Source organism: Uloborus diversus, chromosome 2 (assembly GCF_026930045.1).
Source record: "Uloborus diversus isolate 005 chromosome 2, Udiv.v.3.1, whole genome shotgun sequence".
Classification (NCBI taxonomy): domain Eukaryota; kingdom Metazoa; phylum Arthropoda; class Arachnida; order Araneae; family Uloboridae; genus Uloborus; species Uloborus diversus.
This window is the reverse complement of record NC_072732.1, coordinates 54,699,339-54,722,236: the sequence shown is the minus strand read 5'-3', so window position 1 is coordinate 54,722,236 and position 22,898 is coordinate 54,699,339. Positions and strand designations below refer to the sequence as shown.

General features: G+C 30.4%; 1 protein-coding gene across 1 annotated transcript in view; it reads right to left on the bottom strand.

Annotated features, from left to right (window-relative positions):
- Positions 1–2,587: 2,587 nt before the first annotated feature.
- LOC129216321 (uncharacterized) overlaps positions 2,588–22,898 on the bottom strand; it is a 51,241-nt gene continuing 30,930 nt past the window's right edge. Inside the window, exons 11-17 of the mRNA XM_054850531.1 lie at positions 20,292–21,933; positions 18,492–18,615; positions 14,576–14,948; positions 12,580–13,255; positions 8,348–10,858; positions 7,176–7,458; positions 2,588–5,346 (exon numbers count right to left, since the gene is read on the bottom strand). Of these exons, the coding sequence (XP_054706506.1) occupies positions 4,791–5,346; positions 7,176–7,458; positions 8,348–10,858; positions 12,580–13,255; positions 14,576–14,948; positions 18,492–18,615; positions 20,292–21,933 (6,165 nt within the window). The 3' untranslated portion in view covers positions 2,588–4,790. The remainder of the gene's footprint in view (positions 5,347–7,175; positions 7,459–8,347; positions 10,859–12,579; positions 13,256–14,575; positions 14,949–18,491; positions 18,616–20,291; positions 21,934–22,898) is intronic.

Genomic DNA, 22,898 nt, shown 5'->3' with positions numbered 1-22,898 from the left:
GAAACCACACAAATAGTGTAAAAATGAAAAAATAAATGGTTAAATTTTGTTCAACTTTTAATTTACTATGTTACTTTTGTTATTCTAAAAAGCAAAATTTAATTGATAGCTCATAATTTTATTGAAAGTTAAATTAAAACAAAGCAAAGATTTGTAGTCCTGAAATTAAAATATTTTACACAAACATAAAGAATGAATAAAAAAATTAACTTGCCTCTCTACAAAGAATTTTTAAAAAATGTTTGAAAAAGAATTATAAGTGAGTAACAAATACCAGTATGATTGCTTCTGAGTCCATCATTTTATTGGTCTATAACTAAATCCATAATGGTTTATCTACATAAACATATACCAATTTCATCTTGCAATCTGTTAAGTGTTGGATGTTTAGTACTAAATAAACAACTTTTTCTGTCTATTTTTTGTTACAAAATGGACCCTGAAATAAAATTCAGATTTCCTGACTTGCTGGTTAACCTCTCATTCTGGCATATGAGGTAATAGGGTAAAATGAATTTGATTATGTATTATATTTTCAAATGTTTATAACATAGTGGAGTGTAGAAGATGGATAGTAAACAGGGTTGGGTTTTGCACTGTCGAAAACTGGTTTAGGACAGTACAGGTGGTTTTTACTGTCCAAAAGTGTCCGAAACTGTCCACAGCTATGCTAAAGCTAAAGAGGTGTAATCTAATCAATTCGTATTTACTGCAATATTTGTAATGCATAAATATAGATATTAGCGAGGTTTCATTAATGAGTATTCGATAATATTTTTCTCCAAAATGTTAATTTAAAAAATATTTTACTTAAAAAAATTACCAATAACTATTAGATAAAAACTTCCTTGTGTAACAGTTGGTAGAGTTATGAAAGGAAATTCACAACACAACCAAAACAACTAATTTCAGTTCTATTTATAGCTCAAAGGAATGTTACTTAATGTGCAATATTTAGGAGCAAAAAAAAAAAAAAAAAATTATTGGTTTTCGCAAATAAGTTTCACATGATGTTTTAATGAAAATTATTTTTTAAATCATAGATTAAATAACAAGAAATTGATGATTAAACACTTATGCTATAAAACTTGTGTAATACATTCTGTAGCAATAAAAAAATTGTAATTTATTGCATTTAAGTTAATTATTGCACCATATTTTGAACACTTTCTTTTGCACACATTCAACTCTGTGTGTTCTCTTGCACACAAAGTTGCAAAGTTCTCGTGCACACTTGCTCTCAAAGTGTTCTCTTGCACACTTTTTCACAAACCAAATTTTTTGACATTCAATGCATGAATGTCAAAAAATTTGGTTTGTGGAAAAAAAAAATTATGCATGCAAATTGAAATTTTTAATGAAGAATTTAATTTCTACGTAGCTAGATTAAAATCAGCTGCATAAATAGGTTATATATTTATATTTGAATGTTCACATTGAATAAATATATTTAACGCCTCTGCGCGGGTTCCCGAGCGATAAGGAGCAACGCTTGGGGTCTTGGCTCTTGGCTTCGCCAAGCAACCCTAAAGCCCCATTGTGAGAGGAGCGTGGGAAACCACCCCTCGGGGATGCACTTCCAACGTTGTTAGTGGATGCAGCCATAGGGCTCTCACTCCCAATCTCTTGCAAGGATACAAGCGTATCCTATTCTTATTTATGCTTATACCTAGTTGTAAATAAATTAAATTGTTTAGTTGTTTTAGCCACGACTCATCAATGCAGTCACCAATCTCATTATACAGTCCACTGCTGGAAAATTAGTTTTCCCCCTGAAGCCAGGCGGCTTCAATATTAAATAGTCAAAAATAGAATTTTGACACATTTTGTTCTGTTTTTGATATTTTCTCACAAAATATAGTGTATTAAAAAGTAGTTTTGGACACAATGGTTTTCAACAGGATGAAAAAAACCCTGCTTTCATTTGCCCACATGCACAAACATAGAGAAATTTGGTTACTAATATCAAAAAAAAAAAAAAAAAAAAAAAAAGCTAAATAAACTCATGCATACAAATTGAAATTTTAATCAAGAATTCAACTTCTATGTAACTAGATTAAAATCAGTTGCATAAATAAGTTGAATGTTCTCATTGAATAAATGTTCAATATAAAACATTACTTTAATACATTTTATTCTGTTTTTGATGTTTTCTCACAAAATACAATTTTTCAAAAAATATAGTTTCGAACACTTTCAGACAGTAAAAACCAGGGTTATTACTATATTGTCCAAAACCTTGCCAACCCTGATAGTAACGTTTAGATGTCTGTAAGCTAGTGGATAATACTGTGGCAAAAATTATTTATGTTAATAATGTAAAAATCACTTTTAATCCATTAATACCCAGAATATTTTAAAGCCAAAATTTAGTTACTTTCTGTTAAATTATGTTTAAGCCATCAAGCTAGCTAACTATGAAGTGACATTACTTGTCCAAATCTTTAAAGAAACGTTTTGTTAGTATACATATTCTAAAATTCATTTTAGTTTTTTCGTGAGGTGAATGCTTTTTTTTTTTTTTAAATTTCTAAAACGAATCAAGCTGCTTTGCCATAAACAAGATTAAAGAATCAACTAGTTGACTTTTAAATTTTTTATTTAACATATCACAACCATACATGCTGAAAATATTTCATAAATTAAATTCTTGCTTATATTAGTGAAATAGTATCAAATGTTACCAACATATAGTTGATAGACAATAAATTAAATATACAACTTAATATACATAAAACATTTAAGGTAGTAGTTCGTACAGCTATACGCAACTAATAATAAAACATTTCATGGCACTATTTTTAACTTGAATATGTTCTTCAGTAGTCCACTGGTAACAACAAATATTTTGATAGTCTAACATAGTTTTGCTTGGATGTTCAATGATTTTTTTACAAAGAAATTTTTAAACATTGAATATACCAATTGGAAATATTGTTGATAAGATTTTTTTAGGAACATTTAAATTTAAAAATATAGAACTAATGTTAATTTAAAAATTGCTGTGTCTATTTGGAAATATTTACATTTTTGTTTGATTTAAGTTTTGGAGGGATTGAGAATTGCATTTATTGCTAAATACATTATAGTAAAAATATTACAAATTTGAAATTCTTGAAATTTACTTAAATTAAAAATTTAATTGTAGTTGCAATATGAAGCTAATTTTTTATGCATTTACACGCGAAAATCCTGTTAGATCATAATTTAATAATTAAAAATTCAATAATTATGTTTTTTAAATGTAAAAAAGGTGTGAGCAATAAAAGTATACAGTAAAAATGTTAAAGATTAACATAGCTAAGAATGTAATGTGTAACATCTAATTTTTATCAAGCAACTTTCTCCATTTAACTATTCAAACAAACTTACAAATAGTGTTCTATTTACCACAAAAATCGTTAGCTTAAAAACTTATGTAACAATACTTTAAAATATTATTTTTCTTCATGCTTGGATGAAACATTAATAAAAATATCACAATCTGAAATGAAATATACAAATGAATGTGGGTGCAACTCATATTTATGAATGCAATACATAATTGCTTTGCAAAACATTAACTTAATAAAAATCCAAGTAATCGCTTTTAAAAGAAATCTATACGTCGTACTCAGGGTAAACAGAAAAAGACTAGATATATACAGCAATATGCTTTTCAAGAATAAGATTTACAAAATCAATTTGTAAATAATACTTAAGTAAAATTTTTTAAATGGCAAAATATATATTAAAGATCAATGAAAAAAGAAAAAAAAAGTGAAATTTAAATTTATGAGAACTATAATTTTGCCTGTATTAAATTTTTCTCCACTTTTCAAAATTGTTGTTGAAAATCGCAGGATTGAAGCTTTTAATGCCAATAGAGTTTTTTACGTTACTATTTTCATTTCACTTAATTTTTAAAGTAACTTTTGTAAAACCACCTGCTATTATTATCAACAGCCTTGACCATAAACTGTGGTTACAGCTTTTCTTAGTGGTACGTGTATAATTCTGTAATATTAATGTTAATTACCTTTAACTACAAGCAATGGATTTTTTTTTTTTTTTTTGAAGATCAATCAATTTGTTCCTGGTGCTAAGTTTAATATGTCTATTATAACTAATGTCCAATAAATCCCAGGTGAGCAAAGTAATTACCTTGGCGACTGATCGTTTTATGGGCAAAGTCGGTCTGAGTTTTCTATAAATTCTGATACATTTTTATTCTGGCATCTAAAATTTTCCCCTGGCGCCTAGTTTTGCCACAGTTTTGTTTGATCGTAACATTACATTAAGTGCTCATTCTCTAACGTGAATGCTAGAAGCCTTCTAGAAGCTTTTTCCTTTGTGTTTTCATTGAACAAAATACATTGATGAGGTTGATACATTGTTTAACCTTCATCAAGTTGCCTTGAAAAAGTTTTCTTAGCTACTTATTATTTTCCACTGTAGTCAAGGGCTGTTTTCTTAGCAGATGGTTTGAACATAATTAGCATTCATTAACAACAACAAATCTTGAATTGCCTTTAAAAGGGATGATTTCCAACAATTCACCAGCCAACAAAATCCCATTACTAGAGTAAAAAATATCAACACATTAGCTGCCTATAGTGTAAATTATCAAAACCTCTACAATTCCAGTTGTAGTTAGCTGAAAATAAATAAAAAAAGAATGGGAGAGAAGGCTGTCTGTGTGGGGAACTACGCATGCTGTATCACACACTCTGCTCAAGCTTAAGAAATATAAATATACTCAAATTAGAGTTGCTTAAAAAAATGTAAAAACTTGAAAGGCATTTCACTCATTAGACATCAACATCACTATGCTCAGATCCACTCTCCCTACCAACCCCATTCACATGCTCTGAGGAATTATTATTGTCTTCAGTACACACTTCTTCCTTTTCATCACTTTTAGTTTCAGAACTTAAGTATGCAAAAGGTGCAGTGACAAGTGGTATAGAAACCTTCGGATCTTGACGATTTCTGTTACCCCTTTCAATTGAAATGCAAGTGGTGTGTGCTGAGCTTGTGAAGGAATTATAATTTGTAGGTGTGAAATTAGAAGACTGCCGTAAAGTTTTTGAGGTTATTGCGTTTGGTTTTGGCCTTGGCGTAACTGGTTTCACAATCCTTGCCCCACCAGTTGCTTTAGGTGTCGGGTACTGTGTCTTTGGCTTGAAAGTTGCTTTGTTCGAATTGGAAATGGGTTTAATCTTTGCAGCACCATCAGATGTAGACCGCTGCTTTGGTTTCACACTTTCAATAGCATTGTCTGCAGGTTTTGAAATTTTTTCATATGTAGAACTTCTGGGAATATTCTTTCTGTAGGATGTTGTTGGTGTTGCACTATTGCATCTGCTATAAAGATACAGAATATATATTCACATTAATGAAAAAGAGAAAAAAAAGGTTTTGTAATCATTGAAATCTTGTTTATTTACGAAAAATATAGGAAATAACTTTTTTTTTAAATAAACATTTACAGAGCTTCCAACCAGTGTACCACACAAATAATATAATGATGAAAAAAGTTTTAATAAGTCGCAATTGAAAAAACATTAAGTTTTTTTTTTTTTTTTGTCTAAAAATTATGTCCTTGTCATTGAAATATAAAGTCATAAAATCTACCAAGATTTTTTAAATTGCAAAATTTAAAGACTTGGCAAGAAAATGAAGATATTAGAATTTTTTTTTATCATCCGCATGTGGCAGGATTTGCATCTGCAAAGCATCTTCCATTACTCAATAAAACTTGCTAAATTTGGGGACTTTCCTTAAAATTTCTGCAGACATTAAGACCTAATATTTGCATAACCGGGAGACGAAGGTAAATAACTTATGCATCCAGAAGAATGTTTTACTATGCTCTAACAATTGCTACTCATTTAAATGTTTTTCATTCTCACACTATCGCATGATTTCCTGGTAATCATCTTTCTTAATCATCAACTTTCATTCTTAGCAGAACAACAATAAAAAATTTTTAATGAAGGCAGTAAATTCTTCATATAAAGGAATTTTTATTTCATTCTTTTTTATGGCTAGAGTAACTAGAATGTATCTGAGAAAAGAAAAGAAAATATCCATAAACCATGATGAAAATAACAGATATAATAGGATGATACGATGTTAAGATATTGTAACCAATAACAGTAGATTCCAAGGAAGTACTTTAAATATGGACTGAATAACAAATGAAGTTATAAAATAATTAAATTTTTTAAAAGTATTCACTGTTTCTTTAGTTTGAAAAAAGGCTGACACATTTTGGGTAAGAGCAGAAAATTGGTCTCTAGAAATCATTTAAATATCTTCTCAACTATGCAACTGATAACCAAAATAATATAAAAAAAAACTTTAAGCCATGTTTTTTTTTTTTTTTCGTTACATTTTCCAATTGTTTAAAAAATTCAAAAATACAAAATTATTTTTCAAAAATATCTCCTTTTCTTTGTACTCAGATCCTGATGACACCAGTGGATTTAATATTTATCATCTCAAAACTACAATGCCTTTTGAGATTAACTGTTAAAACTTGACTTGCCATTAAATTTACATGCAATTATAATTGTATTACAGAATAAGCACAATACAGAAATTCTTTAAAAAAAAAAAAGAAAAAAAGAGACCAATACTACATGTTTTGTGTGTACTGTAACATGTAATACATATTATTTGCACTTTTGTAGCAAAATTTTCGTTTTTTTTAAGCTCAAAAAACCTATTCTTTTTTTAAAAAATTGAAATTTAATGCCTGTTTGTGCCAAGTGGCATCTATAAAAGAACTTTTATTGTCGCATCTGAAAAGTGAATATAGTTTCTATCGGGTGACAGATGACACAAGTAAAATTTTCTGAAGACAATGAAATTTTCCGAAACTTATGGGATAGCTCGACCCCCCCCCCCCTCCCTCCATGTAAAATCTCTTTAAATATGCAATAATCAAAAATCATTATAAAAAATTTTTAATTTTAAATTTTCTGTTTTAGAATGTGTTGTTAGCCCCAAAAGTTTTGGAAACGGCAACCCAAAATTTTCGGATCACAAACACCCTTTGTTTCTACCTTGTTTAAAATTGAATATTCGGGGAAATCAATATTTTTGAACATGTGGTTATGTTTGTCATTATATAATTGCTGACAGTATTTTTTTAAAAATAAATTTTGAAGAAAAATGAAGTTGCTTACCTAAGAGTACTTTTAGGAATTGGAGCTTTGCTTCGGAAACTACCAAAAGGATTTTTGTCAGCATTAGAATTGTCTGTGACGGGGCTATTAGCAGAGGAGCTAGTACTTTCACTGCGTTTCCAGATTGAGGAGATTTTGCTTGGCACATCTTTTTGTGAATTTGATTTTTTCACTGATAAACTAGTGGAAGACAAGGAAGATAGACTATTTGTACTTGCTGTACGGCTACCAACAGCCGAAGATCCTTTTCCTATTGAGCTGCCATTACCTGGACTTTTCTTTTCTGTAAAATAATCGTTAAATTTTAAAAGTGGAAAAGGGCAGAAAAAAATAATCAGAAAGTAGTTGCAGTAATAAAACAAATATAACTATGACCATTGGCATAGAATGAATTGAAATTGTAAGCAACTTTTCTAAGCACATGCAAAAATCATTGCGTTTGGGGACTCTAACCAGGAAATGTTTCAGAATTGAAGTCTGAAACAGTGATGAACATTTGCAAACCAGGATACATGGTAAAGGGCATGTGAAAAAATTCAATTGTCCTTCCTTTGAAAATTTCTGGATCCGTCTTTGGGTAAGCTTCCAATTTCCCCTTTCATTCATTCATTTTATATGTCATAAGTACGGGTTTGAATTAAATTACTGATAAAACCAATAAAAGTATTCTCATTGATGTAATGATTTTATTAACTGGCAAAAAATTTTGACGATCAATGTATCTCAAAATGAAATAATTTTTGTGTTTAAACAATGTCACATATGACTCTCACAAGTACTTTTATGACTAAATGAAAGTAACATAGAGAACAAAAGGAAATATATTAAAGAATAAATTGATTCAAACATTATAAAATTAAAAACATTTCATCTAAATTTAAAGAACTAAAAACTAAATCAAATTTACAAGACAGAAAGATATTTCAAAGATATGCTTTTAAAAAAATGCTTTAATTTATTCAAATTAAAGCATATAAAATTAATGTAGATGAGAGATGTCAACTTATAAGTACTAATATTATTAGCATCCTTATAAAGGTAAAGCTAAGTTATTTTTATTTCAGCACTTCTACTGTTTTGACTAAATAAGTTAATATAAGTTATATATGCATCACAATAATAAATTTACCACTGATTTCAGGCATTAATATAATGAATTTCAAATACTTTACCTGGAATTTTCTTGGTGCTTTTATCTTCTTGACTTAAGCTGTGCGAACTAGGAGACAGGACTAGACTATTTCTTTCTCCAATTCTCCTCTGGATAGGAGCACTCAGTTTTCTCTGCAAATTATGATTAGTTGTTAAGTTATTAGCAGTTCCAAAAGGGGCAGAAATTTTTCTTTCTACAACTTTTTGTCCATTTACAGATACGTTTTGGGCTATACTTTTATCATTGTTATTTTGATCATCACTAGAATGTTGTAAAGATAAGTCAACATCAGAAGAAGGAGATAATAATGGCACTTTTGTATTTGTTTCGGTTGTTCTAGTGACAGTTTCTTCTTTAACAAATGTTCCTTGCTTCACTAGCGGCTGAGGTCTTTTTGTATCAGCACTGTCGAGCTGAACTTTAGTCGAGTTCATTGCACTGTTTGTTTGAATATTATTTTGTCTATTAATCTTTGGAACAGTTTTAATAGGTGGTGGTTTGCTCAGAAAAGATCTAGGAGATGTTCTGCCACCATTTGCTTTAATATTAGATTGTTTATTTTGAGATGCTCGTAGTGCTGATGTCCTGGTAGGCCTAACACCACTTACAACTGGTGAAGAAGTTTTAGCAACTGCAGTCCTGTTGGTTACATTTAACCTTGCAGTTGTTATTTGCTGGAATAAATTCCTTTGCTTGACTGCAGGTACTTTACCTTTTATAGATTTAATTGATTTTTCAGCATTTTTCTTCTCTTGCATTTGGCGTACTGTCTCACGGTTAATGGGTTTTACGATCCGAGGACCTCTTCGAACAGAAGGTGAAGCTGCGGGTACTTCGTCATCTTCTGTAGATTCTTTTGTGTATTTATTAAAATCTGTATTACCCTCCATACCAGAAACAAAATCATCATGCACAAAGGTAGAGAAAGAATTGGAAGCATTAACATCAGTTCTAAAATCAAGGTCATTTTGTGATCCAAGTGCCAAACTACTAATTCTTTTTGCAGGAAAATGTTCTCTATCAATAAAGCTATCCCCATCAATGGAGCTATTTAAGTTCTCACTGCTGCCTTCAATATTTTGTAAGGATTGAAGAAAGGGCGAGTGCACTGTTTCTGTTGATGGTACAGAAGCTTCATCATCATGAGGAAGCTCTTCTTCAAGCTCAAAATCAGAAACCAAAGGATCCGACATAACTTCAGTACCATCTTCAACTGTAACTTCTGCAATATCTTGGAAAATTGAAGGCGGTTTCACAAGATCTAAGCATTCAGAGTTACAACTACTTTTCATACTCCCAGTCATTATGTTGGAAAATTCTCTTGAATATACTTGTACCATAGCAGCTGCTGCATTTAAGCGTTGAAACATTTCTGAACTACTTCTAGGATCTGCTAAAGAATGAGACCTACTTTCCAAGATATCTGAACTAATGCTATTTAAACTTGCACAGCTATTTGTCATGGATATATCATCTAGTATTGAAGGTGGATTAACGTTCTCGATAAGATCTGATGTACCACTGCTTTTCATGCTTATGTTTTCCAAGGAGGTTGATGTTGATATTGGTTTATCTAAATAAGCTTTTTGTTTGGGTGCTTCTAAGTTGTTAACTAAAGTCTGTCTAACAGATTTTAAGACAAACCTATGTCCACCATTTATTTTCTTAGACCTCTTGTTATTCCTTCTCCTGTCAATTGCATGTTTTCCATTAATGTAACACCCATTGCCGTTTGAAAACAAATCGGACAACCCACTGCTAGTCATGCTCATTTCAGCCATGCATGAAGGGGGTTTCATATTATCTAAATCAAAACTTGTACTGCTGTGGGTACAGTCATCAACTATATCTTCCAGTTCTGCTGCAATCATTAAGGCCCCTTTTCGTAGTTCCATCGACTCGGTCATGATTTTAGATTTGCTCGCTTTTGAAACGGAATTTTGAGTTACCCTGTCACTATCACAACCAGAGAAATCATCATGGAAAGCAGCTCCTTCTAATAAATCAGGAATAATACCTCTGTAGAAGTTTTCTTTTGTGTTTTGATCTTCTTTATCCTTTTCTTCTCTTCTATTTGAAAGACTATTACATGAAGCATAAGATGGAGCTGTCAAATTAAATAAATTCTTGTTGTCATCTTCACTGGACTGTTCTGAAGGAGGACGTATTTCCATCGAACGTCTATTAGCTTTACTTTTCCTAGATTTCACTCTGTTGTTACGCAGAACAGAATCGGAAGACTTAGTTCCTGCTATTCTGGCCAAAGCATCGTCAGAGTCGTTATCCTCTGATTCATCACGGGCAGATGGACTACTACTAAGAATATCTTCAGAAACATTTTCTTCAGCTGAACTTGTATTTTCTGCTGTGCATTTTGGATCAAGTTCTTGATTGGTGGTGGTGTTTGAATTATTTCTTTTATAAATTGGTAAATTCTGAGATTTAATATGAAGCTGTTTTGGGTGTTGCTCACTATCGAAATGAGGATTGCCAGGACGGACAATTTGAGGAATGGCTGTTTTTGATTTGCCTGGAAATAGAAAAGTAAACTATAAATTCAAATGGTAATTAACATCTTTTTCAAATGATTAAGGGAGCAAAATTTTTCACTAATAATCCACTACATTGTAAATAAATTGCTTAGGTATTATTCATCATACATTCTCCATTAAAATATCTCCTTTTTATCTCTTCATTCCCTAAAAAAGTTGTTCTTGTAATTCATCATAATTTTAAATAATAATTAATAATAGCTTAAATGGTTTGTTATAATTCCATCATAACCTAATCCTAAACAGCATTTTCCACACTAGTTGGGGCAAATCTAAGCTGCAGCATCATAATGGTATATTTAGGATCTGGGTAGCCTTCATAATGCAGCCAGGTTAGGTTTGCCTCAATTATAGTATGTTTCCTCTGAATCAAATTAGTGATTGATACATTTTAAAGATTATACAGGGTTTCCAAATGGTTCTTTTCCCTTTTATAGTCTGTTTTTTATTCTATGGTCCCTAAAACATGCACAATAACAAAACAAAAAAAAAGATGAAAAAATATTGGAATTAAATTTTCCGTCTAAACAATATACTGCTTTGAGAATCAATGTAACTGGAAACAAGAAAATTTTATTTTGTAATCTTGAAAGTGTTGATATTCCTACGCCCTAAGTATTTTGAAATGAATAAAATGTAAGCATTTGTTACATTTTAATGGTACTGGAAATATTAATTCGTACATAACTCAGAAAAATCAGAGTCTGGTAAATACTTATAATGTTTCGAGAATGAAGGAGGGCATGTTCTTATTTTTTTGATAATCTGCAGTGCCATGATGCCCAATTACCTCGGATTTTTGCAACTTGACTGTAATTAAAATTTTTAAAGAAAATACTAAACTTTAAAGAAACGAGAATTTAGTTGTTAACTTTTCATTTTTTTTACATATTAAATAGTACTACTACATATCGTCATCTCAGAGCAACACTAAGACATCTAATCCCAGAAGTAACATTAAGATAGCCTACTGTTACTTTGAGGCAACGATATGTTTTCTTTTCGTACATTAACTTGATTTTGATGTCTGTTAAAGTTCAAACTGCAATAATTTATTTTACAAAATTGAATGCTTCAGAAGGGCACCTAAATACACATAAATTCCGACAGGAATATTTGAAATACATTCCATTTAAATTAATAAATGCATAATTTTGCCACAGTTGTGCATAAATTCATACCGAGTAATCATATCAGCAATATAGCTCTATGAATCAGAAACTGTCAGTCAGTTTTAGTCAATCTGGGTTGGTCTTTGTTTATGCTAATGTTACCAGTTAAAAAAAGAAAACAATATGAGCCAGTAAACTTGATTACAACATGTGATGATGAAATATAAAGTCATACATGTATCTTGCATTGATATATAGAGATAATATAAAGTGCAATATTATGTAAGTGTTGTTACATATGCACACTACACACATTAAAAAATATTAAAGTGTCCTGATTTTTGTTCTGATCTTTCAGTAATATTGTGTCTTTTTTTTTTTTTTTTTTTTCAAATCCATAACAAAGTCAGTAAGGTTCAATGCATTTTTTAACCTCTTCATCGTCCCTAATGTGTCTAGCACGATCTTTATAAATTACTCACGGACAGTCAAGGATGGCGAAAGGATTAATCAGTTCAATCATTACTTTGTCAAACAATTCATTGGTTTGTCAGTCATTTCCATCAAAAATAAATAAAAACACTTACCATCAATGGAAGCTGTCATTCTTGAGATGGTATCCTGTTCTCTAGAGCAGGTTATAGAATCTGATGCAGACAAACTCAATGTTGCTAAAGCTCCATCTCGCTGCCTGTTTTCCATTCTAAATCCAGACTTTTCTCTCAGAGCAGGATATTTCTTGCAGACATTTAAACACTTAGATTCAAATGCTTGAATACTACTTCTAGCACCTTCAGAGAAGTTGTGCTCCGATGGCACAATTTTCTTTGACTTGGCAACAGAAGTAGCTTTGGATTCAATGAACTGTTGCTCATTCTTGACTGAATTAACATTACTACTGCCAAACAAAAGATTATCATTATCATCACACATAGCATTTGTAGTTCTGGAATTGTTGGATGTATGAGAGTTAATAGATTTTGGGTGTGCAGGTTGAATATTAAAATGGGAAGATGGTAGACCAGCTGTCACAGCAGATTTCGTCGATGAAAAGTTGAGACTAGATCTCGAATTAATGCCTGCTTTTACTGGGATTCCACTTCTTGTGTATGACAACGAAGAACAAAGGTTATTTACTTTTGAGTGCAGTATGCTATTGTTGTGAAGAACTTCGCCACTGTTATTTTGCATACCAGAATTAATACAAGTTGCAGCAAACTCATTTTCTTCATTCTCTTCATTGTTTCCTAAAGAGCCGGAACTCTAAAATATTTCAAAAGAAATCAGTTATAAAAACTATAACGAATGAATACTTTATTATTTTTTGCATATTCTTCTTAAATTTTTAAGTGCATGCAAAACTATAACATTAAACTTATACAAGCACTGTCATTTTATGAAATGAATTAGTGCAAAAAAGTAACTATTAAATGATGTATATATATAGCACAGATTAACTAATTTATTGCTAATTTGGGGTTTCAAAGAACCTCTCTTTCAATGCATAGAAGGGTGAGCTCTTAGGATATAGGGATCTCCTTTTCTTGATTACTTTACATCCAAAAGCTTACCCTTTTTCGCATTGAAAAAGGAGTTCCTTGAAACCGCAAAACAGATGTCTGCAATCAATTGCTGATTTGTGTTAAATATACATTGCTTACTACTTTTAGTTTTAAAAACTTAAACCATTTGAAAAATAAACAAATTCACTCAACAAATAAATTTTTAAATATTTAAACACACTATGATTAATAAATAGTTGAATCTTAAATAAGCTTAACGTGGTTTAATCAGCTTTTTAACACCAATATAGCCCATATTCAAAATTGAAATATTCAAACTGTGTTGAGACAAAGTTTATAAAGCCTTGCAACCTATTTTAAACAAAAATTTAAGTATACTATTGTTTGATAAAACATTCATGAAATAGAAAATATTTCATGTCTCAGACTGTAATTCAGCATTCTTTATGAGTTTTTGTAAATATAGCGAGTACAATTTTAACGTTTACTTTTATGTAAACAATTACAGGCAGAATAGTGTTATGAAAAGACAAACCATGCTTATGACATATGCCCTTCACACCTAATCTGAAAATTGTATACTATAAACTTTTATCCAGTTTCAAACAAGTACTTCTTTTACAGAAAGGAAATCAAGCTATTTGATTGGAAATAACTATGAATGAAATATCATATTATAAGCATAAATTGCAAAAGAAAATTCTGTCATCTTGAAAGATAAAATTTTAAGTTTTTGACGGCGATAAAAAACGAACATGAAAATTAGCAACTCTTTATTGCTGTGGAAAATGTAAATTAATGAATTTTCAAGAAAACAGAGCAATATATGCTATACAGAGCAAAACTTTGAAAATTAAACATGGATTCGGATTCTAAAGCCAAGTGTTGGAAAATAAATATGAATACATACGAAACTCTTGGGGGGGGGGGGGGGGGAGAATACTCTAAATTTTTTGTACACTTCAAAAAAAAAAATCTCGTGCCAAAGCATAATTATTCTGCTAACATTCAACAACATAACTGTTATACTGATACCATGAAAATGTGCAATGTGACTTACTTCACCACTAGAACGTAATTCCTTCTCTTCAGGAGACATTGGAGAGTTCTGAGGCCTTGCGGGGGGTGTTTTTAGAGATTCAGGTGATTCAAGAGTTTCATTAGTTTGGGAATGATCAGTAACAGAAGCATTGCATTCGTTAGAGTAGGTAAAAACATCACTGTCCAATGACATTCTCTTTACTGAGCTAGGTAGCGAATCACTTGATGGGGCAGAGCTCACGGGCCATGCTGGCTTAGGTTTGATCAAACTGTGGGCATCAGCATCAGGAACTTTGTCAGTAAATTCAAATATTGGAGGCTTCCCATCAGAAGGACAGTAACTTGGTGAATCTGGTAAATCTGTTGGGGAGATCACAGCACTTGTTCTTTGGCTAGAAGTAGGGGGGAAAAGACATATAATATCAAAGATAAAGTTTTTGGATGAAAATGTTAGTTAATTTCAGAGTTTCTAAATTCAATTTTTTTAACATCACCCTTGCATAACTAAATAAATCAGGTTGGGGGGAGCAGAACACACTTACTTAATGTTATTCGTTAAATTGCATGTCAAACACAGGCTGACAGGCCCATATTCAACTAAACCACAATTGATCGTATTTCATCCAATCATAGTCTATCCAACAATAGCACAGTCAGGAATTTCCTTTGCTCCACCCACAAGGAAATTTCTCGCTACGCTACTGGTAGATAGACTTTGATCAAATTGAACACAATCGAGTTGAAATTCCTAAAATCATGTTACAAGAGAAGAATAAATAAAATTTTATAAAATGCAGGATCAAAGTTTTCATTAGAAAAGTAACAATGACATTTTTTCAAAGGAAAAAGGTGTATCTGTGAATAAAAGTGAAATTATACATAATTTATTTTTATTGAACTCTTAAGAATGTAATAATAACAAGAGCTCCTGTAAAAAAGCATTTTAAAATTTGCCCAATAAATAGGCCCTATCAATTAAAAATATAAAACTTAAAATAATTAAATGCAGCATAGCTCAACTGTTTTTGGCAATGCCCCAACATTTCAAATGCAGTTCACCAACACTCTTTGACAATGCATAATTAACTTACTTACTATTATTGACATTACTTAAAACATGAATATTTTTTTATATAGCATTACCATAAAAGGCAATAATAATATTTAGCAGTAAATTACCGCGACTAAGCCAGAGGGCTAAGGCAGAACTGAGTGATAACTGGACTGTCTGGTACAATGCATGTACCATCATAATAGTTTAAACAAGTTTTTCAAACAACAAGTACGACTTAGAAACAAAACTAAGTGGTAATAAAATGAAGTGAATAAAAGATGAAACAGTAACTCATTTTCTGATTGCTTTCTGTAAAAAAAAAAAAAAAAAAAAAAAAAAAAAAAAATCAAACCTCTTTAACGAATCTTGAGCCCTATATTGGGAAACACTGGCTTAAAAGATTTTTAAGAAATATCTATATACAGGCTAGAAATGAAATATTTAACTACCCCCTAATGGAAATTTAAAAAATAAAATAAATAAATAAATACAGAAAGAAAAGAAAATATGCATTTTAAACTTATATGAACATTTCACAACACTTGCTGTGGCATAAAAATCTGAAACAAAAAAAAAAAAAAATATTGAAAAATGAAATGATTGAAAATGTTATGAATATACTTTATAACAATATGTGTACATTAATGGATAAATGAACAAAAATGAAAGCTTATTTTTGCATATGTCCTTCAAAACACCGTACTTACAGACAATTCCTAAACGGAGTTTCAAACATGCTAAAAGCAAATCAAATCAAATTCAGAGTATGAGTGACTATACAAGAATTTAATCTAATTCTTAATTCTGAAGACAAAATTCAGAACCATGTGTTTATTTCAGCAGTCTTGCTGGCAGTCCATAAGAGCAAATGAAAGATGAAAACTGATAGAGAAGAGTATTGATTATAAATGAATGAATTATGAGCTATTATTAGTGTGGCTTCTTGCCAGCTTGAAAGAAACCACACCTACTTTTGAAAACAGTACACATAGGAAAGTGCTTTAAGCACCGCTGGCATTTCAAAAGCACTTAAATTATAGCGAAGAAGCTCAAGTTTCTGGCAGGTATAGTAATTTTGTTTCACTTCAACAGCATGTTTGAAATGTTTAACAAAATATTTCCTTCAGCATTTTTCTCCCTATAGAAATTTAACCTAATTAAACCTTGATTTTTAGCCTAACATTTGTAATATGGGGCAGTGAAAAACAAAGGGATGTAAGTGGCAAATTAAAAATTTGGAGATAACCAGCACAAATGGTAGGTGAACCTCTCCTCTGTCTTGGGGCAGGAGATAGTACTGGAACCCCAGTAAGTTCTATTTTACAGCATGATTTCTATGAAAGTCTACCAAGCCTCACAACTTTAAACATGTTTTACTTAAAACTTGAAAATGTTCACTTACACACACACACACACAAAAAAAAAAAAAAACACATATTAATGAAAATTTAATATTTTAGAGAGTAAGAATAATTTAGGAAACTTATTTTGTTGATATCATCATGATTTGGCAAAAAAATAATTTTATTTGATGTATAACTTCTGTTTGAAAGCATTATGAATTTTTTGGTTTCAAAATCCAGTCAACACTCTTTAGAACAACCATCCGTTACTGTGACCCTTTCTTTATAACAACCGATACATGAAGTCCTGTTTGCTATTCTATGGATTCAATGTTATTTTGATGTCCATTAAAGTGCCCAAAATGAATCCTCGATTCCGATATAACATCCAAAATAAAGTTTCAACTTATTTGTAATTCTCAAGGCTATCTATTCGAAAATTAACGTAAACCAATTGTGTGTTTCTGAAGGTTAAATATTTTAACTATAAGAAATAATTTGATGAAGAAATATTTAGAGAATTAAAGAAAATCTTATGCAAAAATAGACATTAGAGAACATCTTTTCTAGAAAAATTCGAAAAAGCGGAAAGTTTCTACAATATCTGAATTTGAGAGGATAAACTGACATTTTGAAGAAATTTATCAAAGTAGAAGCAAACCATGATCTATAAATTAAAAATAACTGATTTTGTTAGTTACTTTCAATGAATTTTGTTGTTAAATGTATTCTTAAAAGTTATGTGTAGCATTTATTATGAAGTCAACTATTTATTATTTTATTAGTTTCTTGATTCCCTTTTTTAAAAGTTATTCTAATATTTTTAGTATGACTAAAAGACATGAAATATCTTGTACATTTGCGTCATAACATCCTACTGTTATAGCGGCTGATTTTGTCTCGATGACAGGGATTGTTATTAAGTAATGTCGACAACTCTAATAACTGTTAGGATAAGACTTAATAATATTTTCATTCATTTTTTATTTCAATTTCTTTTTTTTTTCTCTTTAAGTGACTGAAAATATTTTAATGAAACATTTCAATCCAGCAAGCAATTTTCCAATATACATGTATTTTTCTAATTTCAATTTAAAAAACATTTTGTATCAATTATTTAGAAATGAAATCGATCCACAAATAATTGAATACAAGACAATCTGTAGGAAATGAATGAATAACATGAAACATTTACTAAACTTAAGAAATGATCATGCTTCAAAAAGTTAAATGCAGGTTTCAAAAACTCAACTATGAAGGCTTAGTTCTATTTTTGACAATTTGAGGGTTCAACAACAAACAACAATAACACTTACAAAAATTCTTTATTCTTGGTAAACTCGGTAAACTGATAATTTATTCGTAAGACAAATAATATTTTTTACCATTATTAAAATATTAAAATGCAAAACATTTAACTTACAAAATGAGAATTTTTCAAACTGCTAATGACAATACAAAAAAAAATTAGGTTTTTACAGATATTATTGTTTGACATTACTCAATTATTTATGATATTAAAAGAACTGGTGACTTACCTTACATCACTAAGCCATGAACTTCTAGCTGAATGTTGAAAACAGCTGGTAAGAGAACTTAAAGAACTACAACGTGATACTGCTAGAGGAGTTTGATCAACACTTGTTTCATCTCCCTCTGTATCTAAAGGAAAATCAAAAGTCTTTCAAACTAAATCAGGTATTAAGGCAATATATATATATATATATATATATATATATATATATATATATATATATATATATATATATATATAATTTGAATTTTGTTGATAAAATAACTTATTTCATTCAATTCCAAGTCATAAATACAAATGGAAAAAAAAGCACAATTAATCAATAACTTTTAAATAAATGTGTTGGATTTCAAACTTCCATTAAAAGTTAAAATGCTCATTCAAATTTTCTATGCAACATAATTAAACTGCAGCCTTACTTTAGAAAAATAAAGCTGTCTTTATAAAAGAATTTAATTTTTGTGAAGTTCATTAAAATTTTCTATGTAACATAATTCAAACTGCTGCTTTACTTTAGCAAACTATAGATGTATTTATAAACAAATTTTATTTTTGTGAAATTTAAAATTTTACCAGAGTTGCTTCACATTCATAAGAAGGATAACTGAATTGTTATTCAGATATGCTGCAACTGCCATTTCGGAGAAAATACTGCATTTGATAAAGCTGGATTGATGAAAACTTTTTTGAAAGAGTGGAAGTAGGATGTACGCTACTTTTACATAAATTAGTCGCTACTTTATTCATAAACTAACTACACTTTGAAGAACCTTTGATAAGTACTATAAAAACAAAAAATAATGAAAAATTAATAAGAACCAAGCTTTTTAAAGCATCTTTACAATGAATATAATAATGAAAACAATAGTTTGTTGTCTAACTATAATTAGTTGAGTGTATTTTGCTGCATAAGATAATAGTTTCTTTCTTTTCTTTAAAAAAAAAAAGTTTAAAAATAAAATCCATTTTTCAAGTTCAAAGCTTTTCAATGAGGAAAGAGAAACAACATTTTGTCTTGAACACTTTTTTTTAGTATTCTTTTCTAAGGAATTTTTTTACAACGAACTGGTAAAACAATTACATGCTAAAGAAGTGATACAAATATTTAACATTTAAATTGCTACACAAAAAATAAAAGTTAAAAATAGCTGGATATAAAAGCATATCATTAGTTATGAAAGAAGAATTCAGCATTCATTTTCATGAACCACCAAATTTTGTTTGTAAACCCAATTCTAGTTTATACAAATCATAATACCTTTACTTTGTTTTGGTACTGCATATTTTAAGGTATTACACATTTTTTTCAATTCAAGACTATTAAGAAATAAAGAAATAAATATACTTTTAAGATAAAAGCAGTTATTTTTTCTACATAAATTGTTCATTTTTATGATTATTATTTTCCCCTATAATATTCTGTATTGTGTTCCATAAATTCATAGTAAATTCCTATTATATATAATGGTAATTAGAAATATCACAAAAGAAAGAAAACAAAGAGCCAAATTTTATGTATTGCACAATTATAGCTAATGGGATGAAAGCCTGGTTCATTTGTTAAAAAATGCAATGCATTGATTCTTAAAAAATGAAACATTAGTGTATTGATTTTTAAAAGAATTTAAGCACAAAATGCTTCTTTAATTCTTTAGAACAAAATTGAATGGAAAATCACCAAACAAAATTGTTATTCAATCAAAAACAAAATCTGATTTCCGAAGTCAGCTTACATTTTTTTTCTTCTTAAGAACATTAAATGAATTTTTAAATACATTAAAAATTAGAATAGTGAAGCATTTACCTCTACTTAAAATCACGGATGAAGATAGAGTATTACTGTTTTTCTTTTTTCTCAATACAACAGTAGATTTTATTGGCTCCCTAGTTTCTGATGATTCTACAATGCTTTCACTTGTTCTAAAACCATTGCATTGAGCAGGACTGCCACTGGCTTCATTTTCTGATCTTTCACAGAGAAAACTCTTATCAGGGGCATAAGCTCTTCGATTTCCAGGAATTTCAAGTAGTTTGGAAACATCTGTGCTGATACTCTCTCCAGCAGTATCAATCTTCTTAGGTCCAAAGCCATTCTTTTCACACGTATATCCATTACTTCTCAAGTAAGAAAATCCATTTTCTGTAGACGGAAAATGCATATTGTTATGAGGAATATGGTGACTGTTATACCTATTACTTCTAACGTTCCAAACACCTCGTTTTGGCGGTGGTAAGCTATTTGGTCTTACTACCGGCTTATTTTCTTCTGCATCAGGTACGATACATTGTTCTACATCAACATCAGCACCAGTCTGCTTTTGAACAGTTTGACCATTTTGCAAGTGTCTAAATAACTGTAAAACTACATTGCTATTGTTTTCAAAAGGTAGGTTAGTTTTTTCTTTCCACTCAGCAGGTTTCTCTTGCACAGTTCTACTGTCCAAGGCCATTGTACGATTATTGTTGATAAAAATCTTAAATCTTTCTCTTTGGGCCTTGTAGTGAGGTGGCTCAGAACGTGTGCTGCCCAGACTGTCTTTGCTTTCTGATCGAGGTACATGTACTGGTGAGCCTACCTGTCCATTGATACTGTGATACATTCTTCCAGGTAAATAGGACAAATACTGTGGTCTCTTATCTAAATAACTTGTTCCATTTGTTTCATACGTAAATTTTTTACAAAAGTCACTATGTGGTGTAGGACTTGTTTTTGGACTATCAATATTATCACAGGTTTCCGAAAGATTTTCATCAATGTCAGCTGCTAAAGCTCTTTGTTTTCTGACTAGTAAACTGGGCATGTTAGATGTTGTTCCATTTTGGTGATGTCCATTTTCAGTGGGTATGCTCAAACTAATGCCCATTCCTTCTGGTTTCGCAGCCAAAAGATTTTTCAAAGCTGCTGAACTACCCATAGAAATCATTTTATGCTTTGAGTGCACAAGATTTCGAAGCATACCGACGGCTCCCATTTCCCATAAGGCTTGCTGATCTTCTGCACTGCGGGCAGATAAGTTCCATAAAGTACCACATGCATTGCTAACTATTGTGAGACTAGGGGATTTTAAATGACTTAAAAGTGTCTGTAAACATTTATGCCTCCTTAAAACTGCTCTGTAATCTTCCCTAACAGCAATGTGGCTGGATATATTTCGAAGGATACCACCGCCGTTTTCAATTATAGAAAGGGTATTTGACATACTTTTGTAAGTTAAGGTAGAAACTAAAAACTCTAGAGCTCCATCTATCTCACATATATCAGCTTTATTCATACTGCAATGAGCAGAGAGATTCCACAAAGCTGATAAAATGCTTTTCAAGGTAGATTCTTTGTTGGCTTCCATTGCTGCTTTTGTAAGAGTTGAAACAACTCCCACTTCTCGCAGAATTTGTTTACTTGAAGTATCAGCTCTCCAAGACAAATTACGTAACACACTTGCAGTAACCTTAAAAAGAAAAGAAAACCAATAAATATAAAATTTATAAAACTTTAACATATAATTTAATTAAATAAATAAATAAAAGCATTCCCAGACTCAGTTGTATATCACAAAGTAATGTGAGTAACATTTGTTTTAAAATAAATCTAATAATTAGGTACCAGGGGACATCACAGTGATTAAACATCCCTAGTGAATAAAAAACTTTTTATTTTTAAATAAGGTTTCAAAATTTCTTCCTTAGATGAATCAGCATTAGTAACTTTCTTCTATGCATTTCCAAAATGGAAATACAAGAAAATGTTAGTTTTTTTTTTCCCCCCGGAAATGACTAGTGTTTTCTAATAAAACATGGTAGTTCATCCACTGGTTGGGGGTGTTCACTCACTTGGTTGGTGCACTTTTTTTTCCAACTCTCCAAACAATTTGAGGCAACCTTGTAAAAGTGCTTCTCATAAAAAATAATTACGTACATAAATTGAAATGTTTTTATTGCCATTTGCCAAATGCTACAATATTTAGATATGTTATGAATTTTTGAAGATAAAATAGCACTTAGTGCTGCTCATTCACTGGTTGAATTAATCAAAATTACAAATACGTCCCTGTTTGGGAAATATCGATCATTGATACATCACATTGATACATAATGCTTTAAAAGTAAATTAAATTATTAGTTGGTAATGTGATATATATAAAACAGTAACTTTTCAAAACAAATATTAAAAAAATAAATAAATAAATGACATGCACACCACATGACAATAACTTGCACCTAAAATGAAGTGGGCATGTGGTGCTCCATGTATTAGTAATATTTCTCATATTCGTAATTTTTTTATGAATTCTTAGGCACTTTCTAACATGCATTAAGTGTTGCCAATGTAGTGAATAGGTCTTCTAAATTAAAAGAAAGTGCAACAGAGATTCATAACTGAAATATGAACAATGTTTAACATTGGTTATGAAAT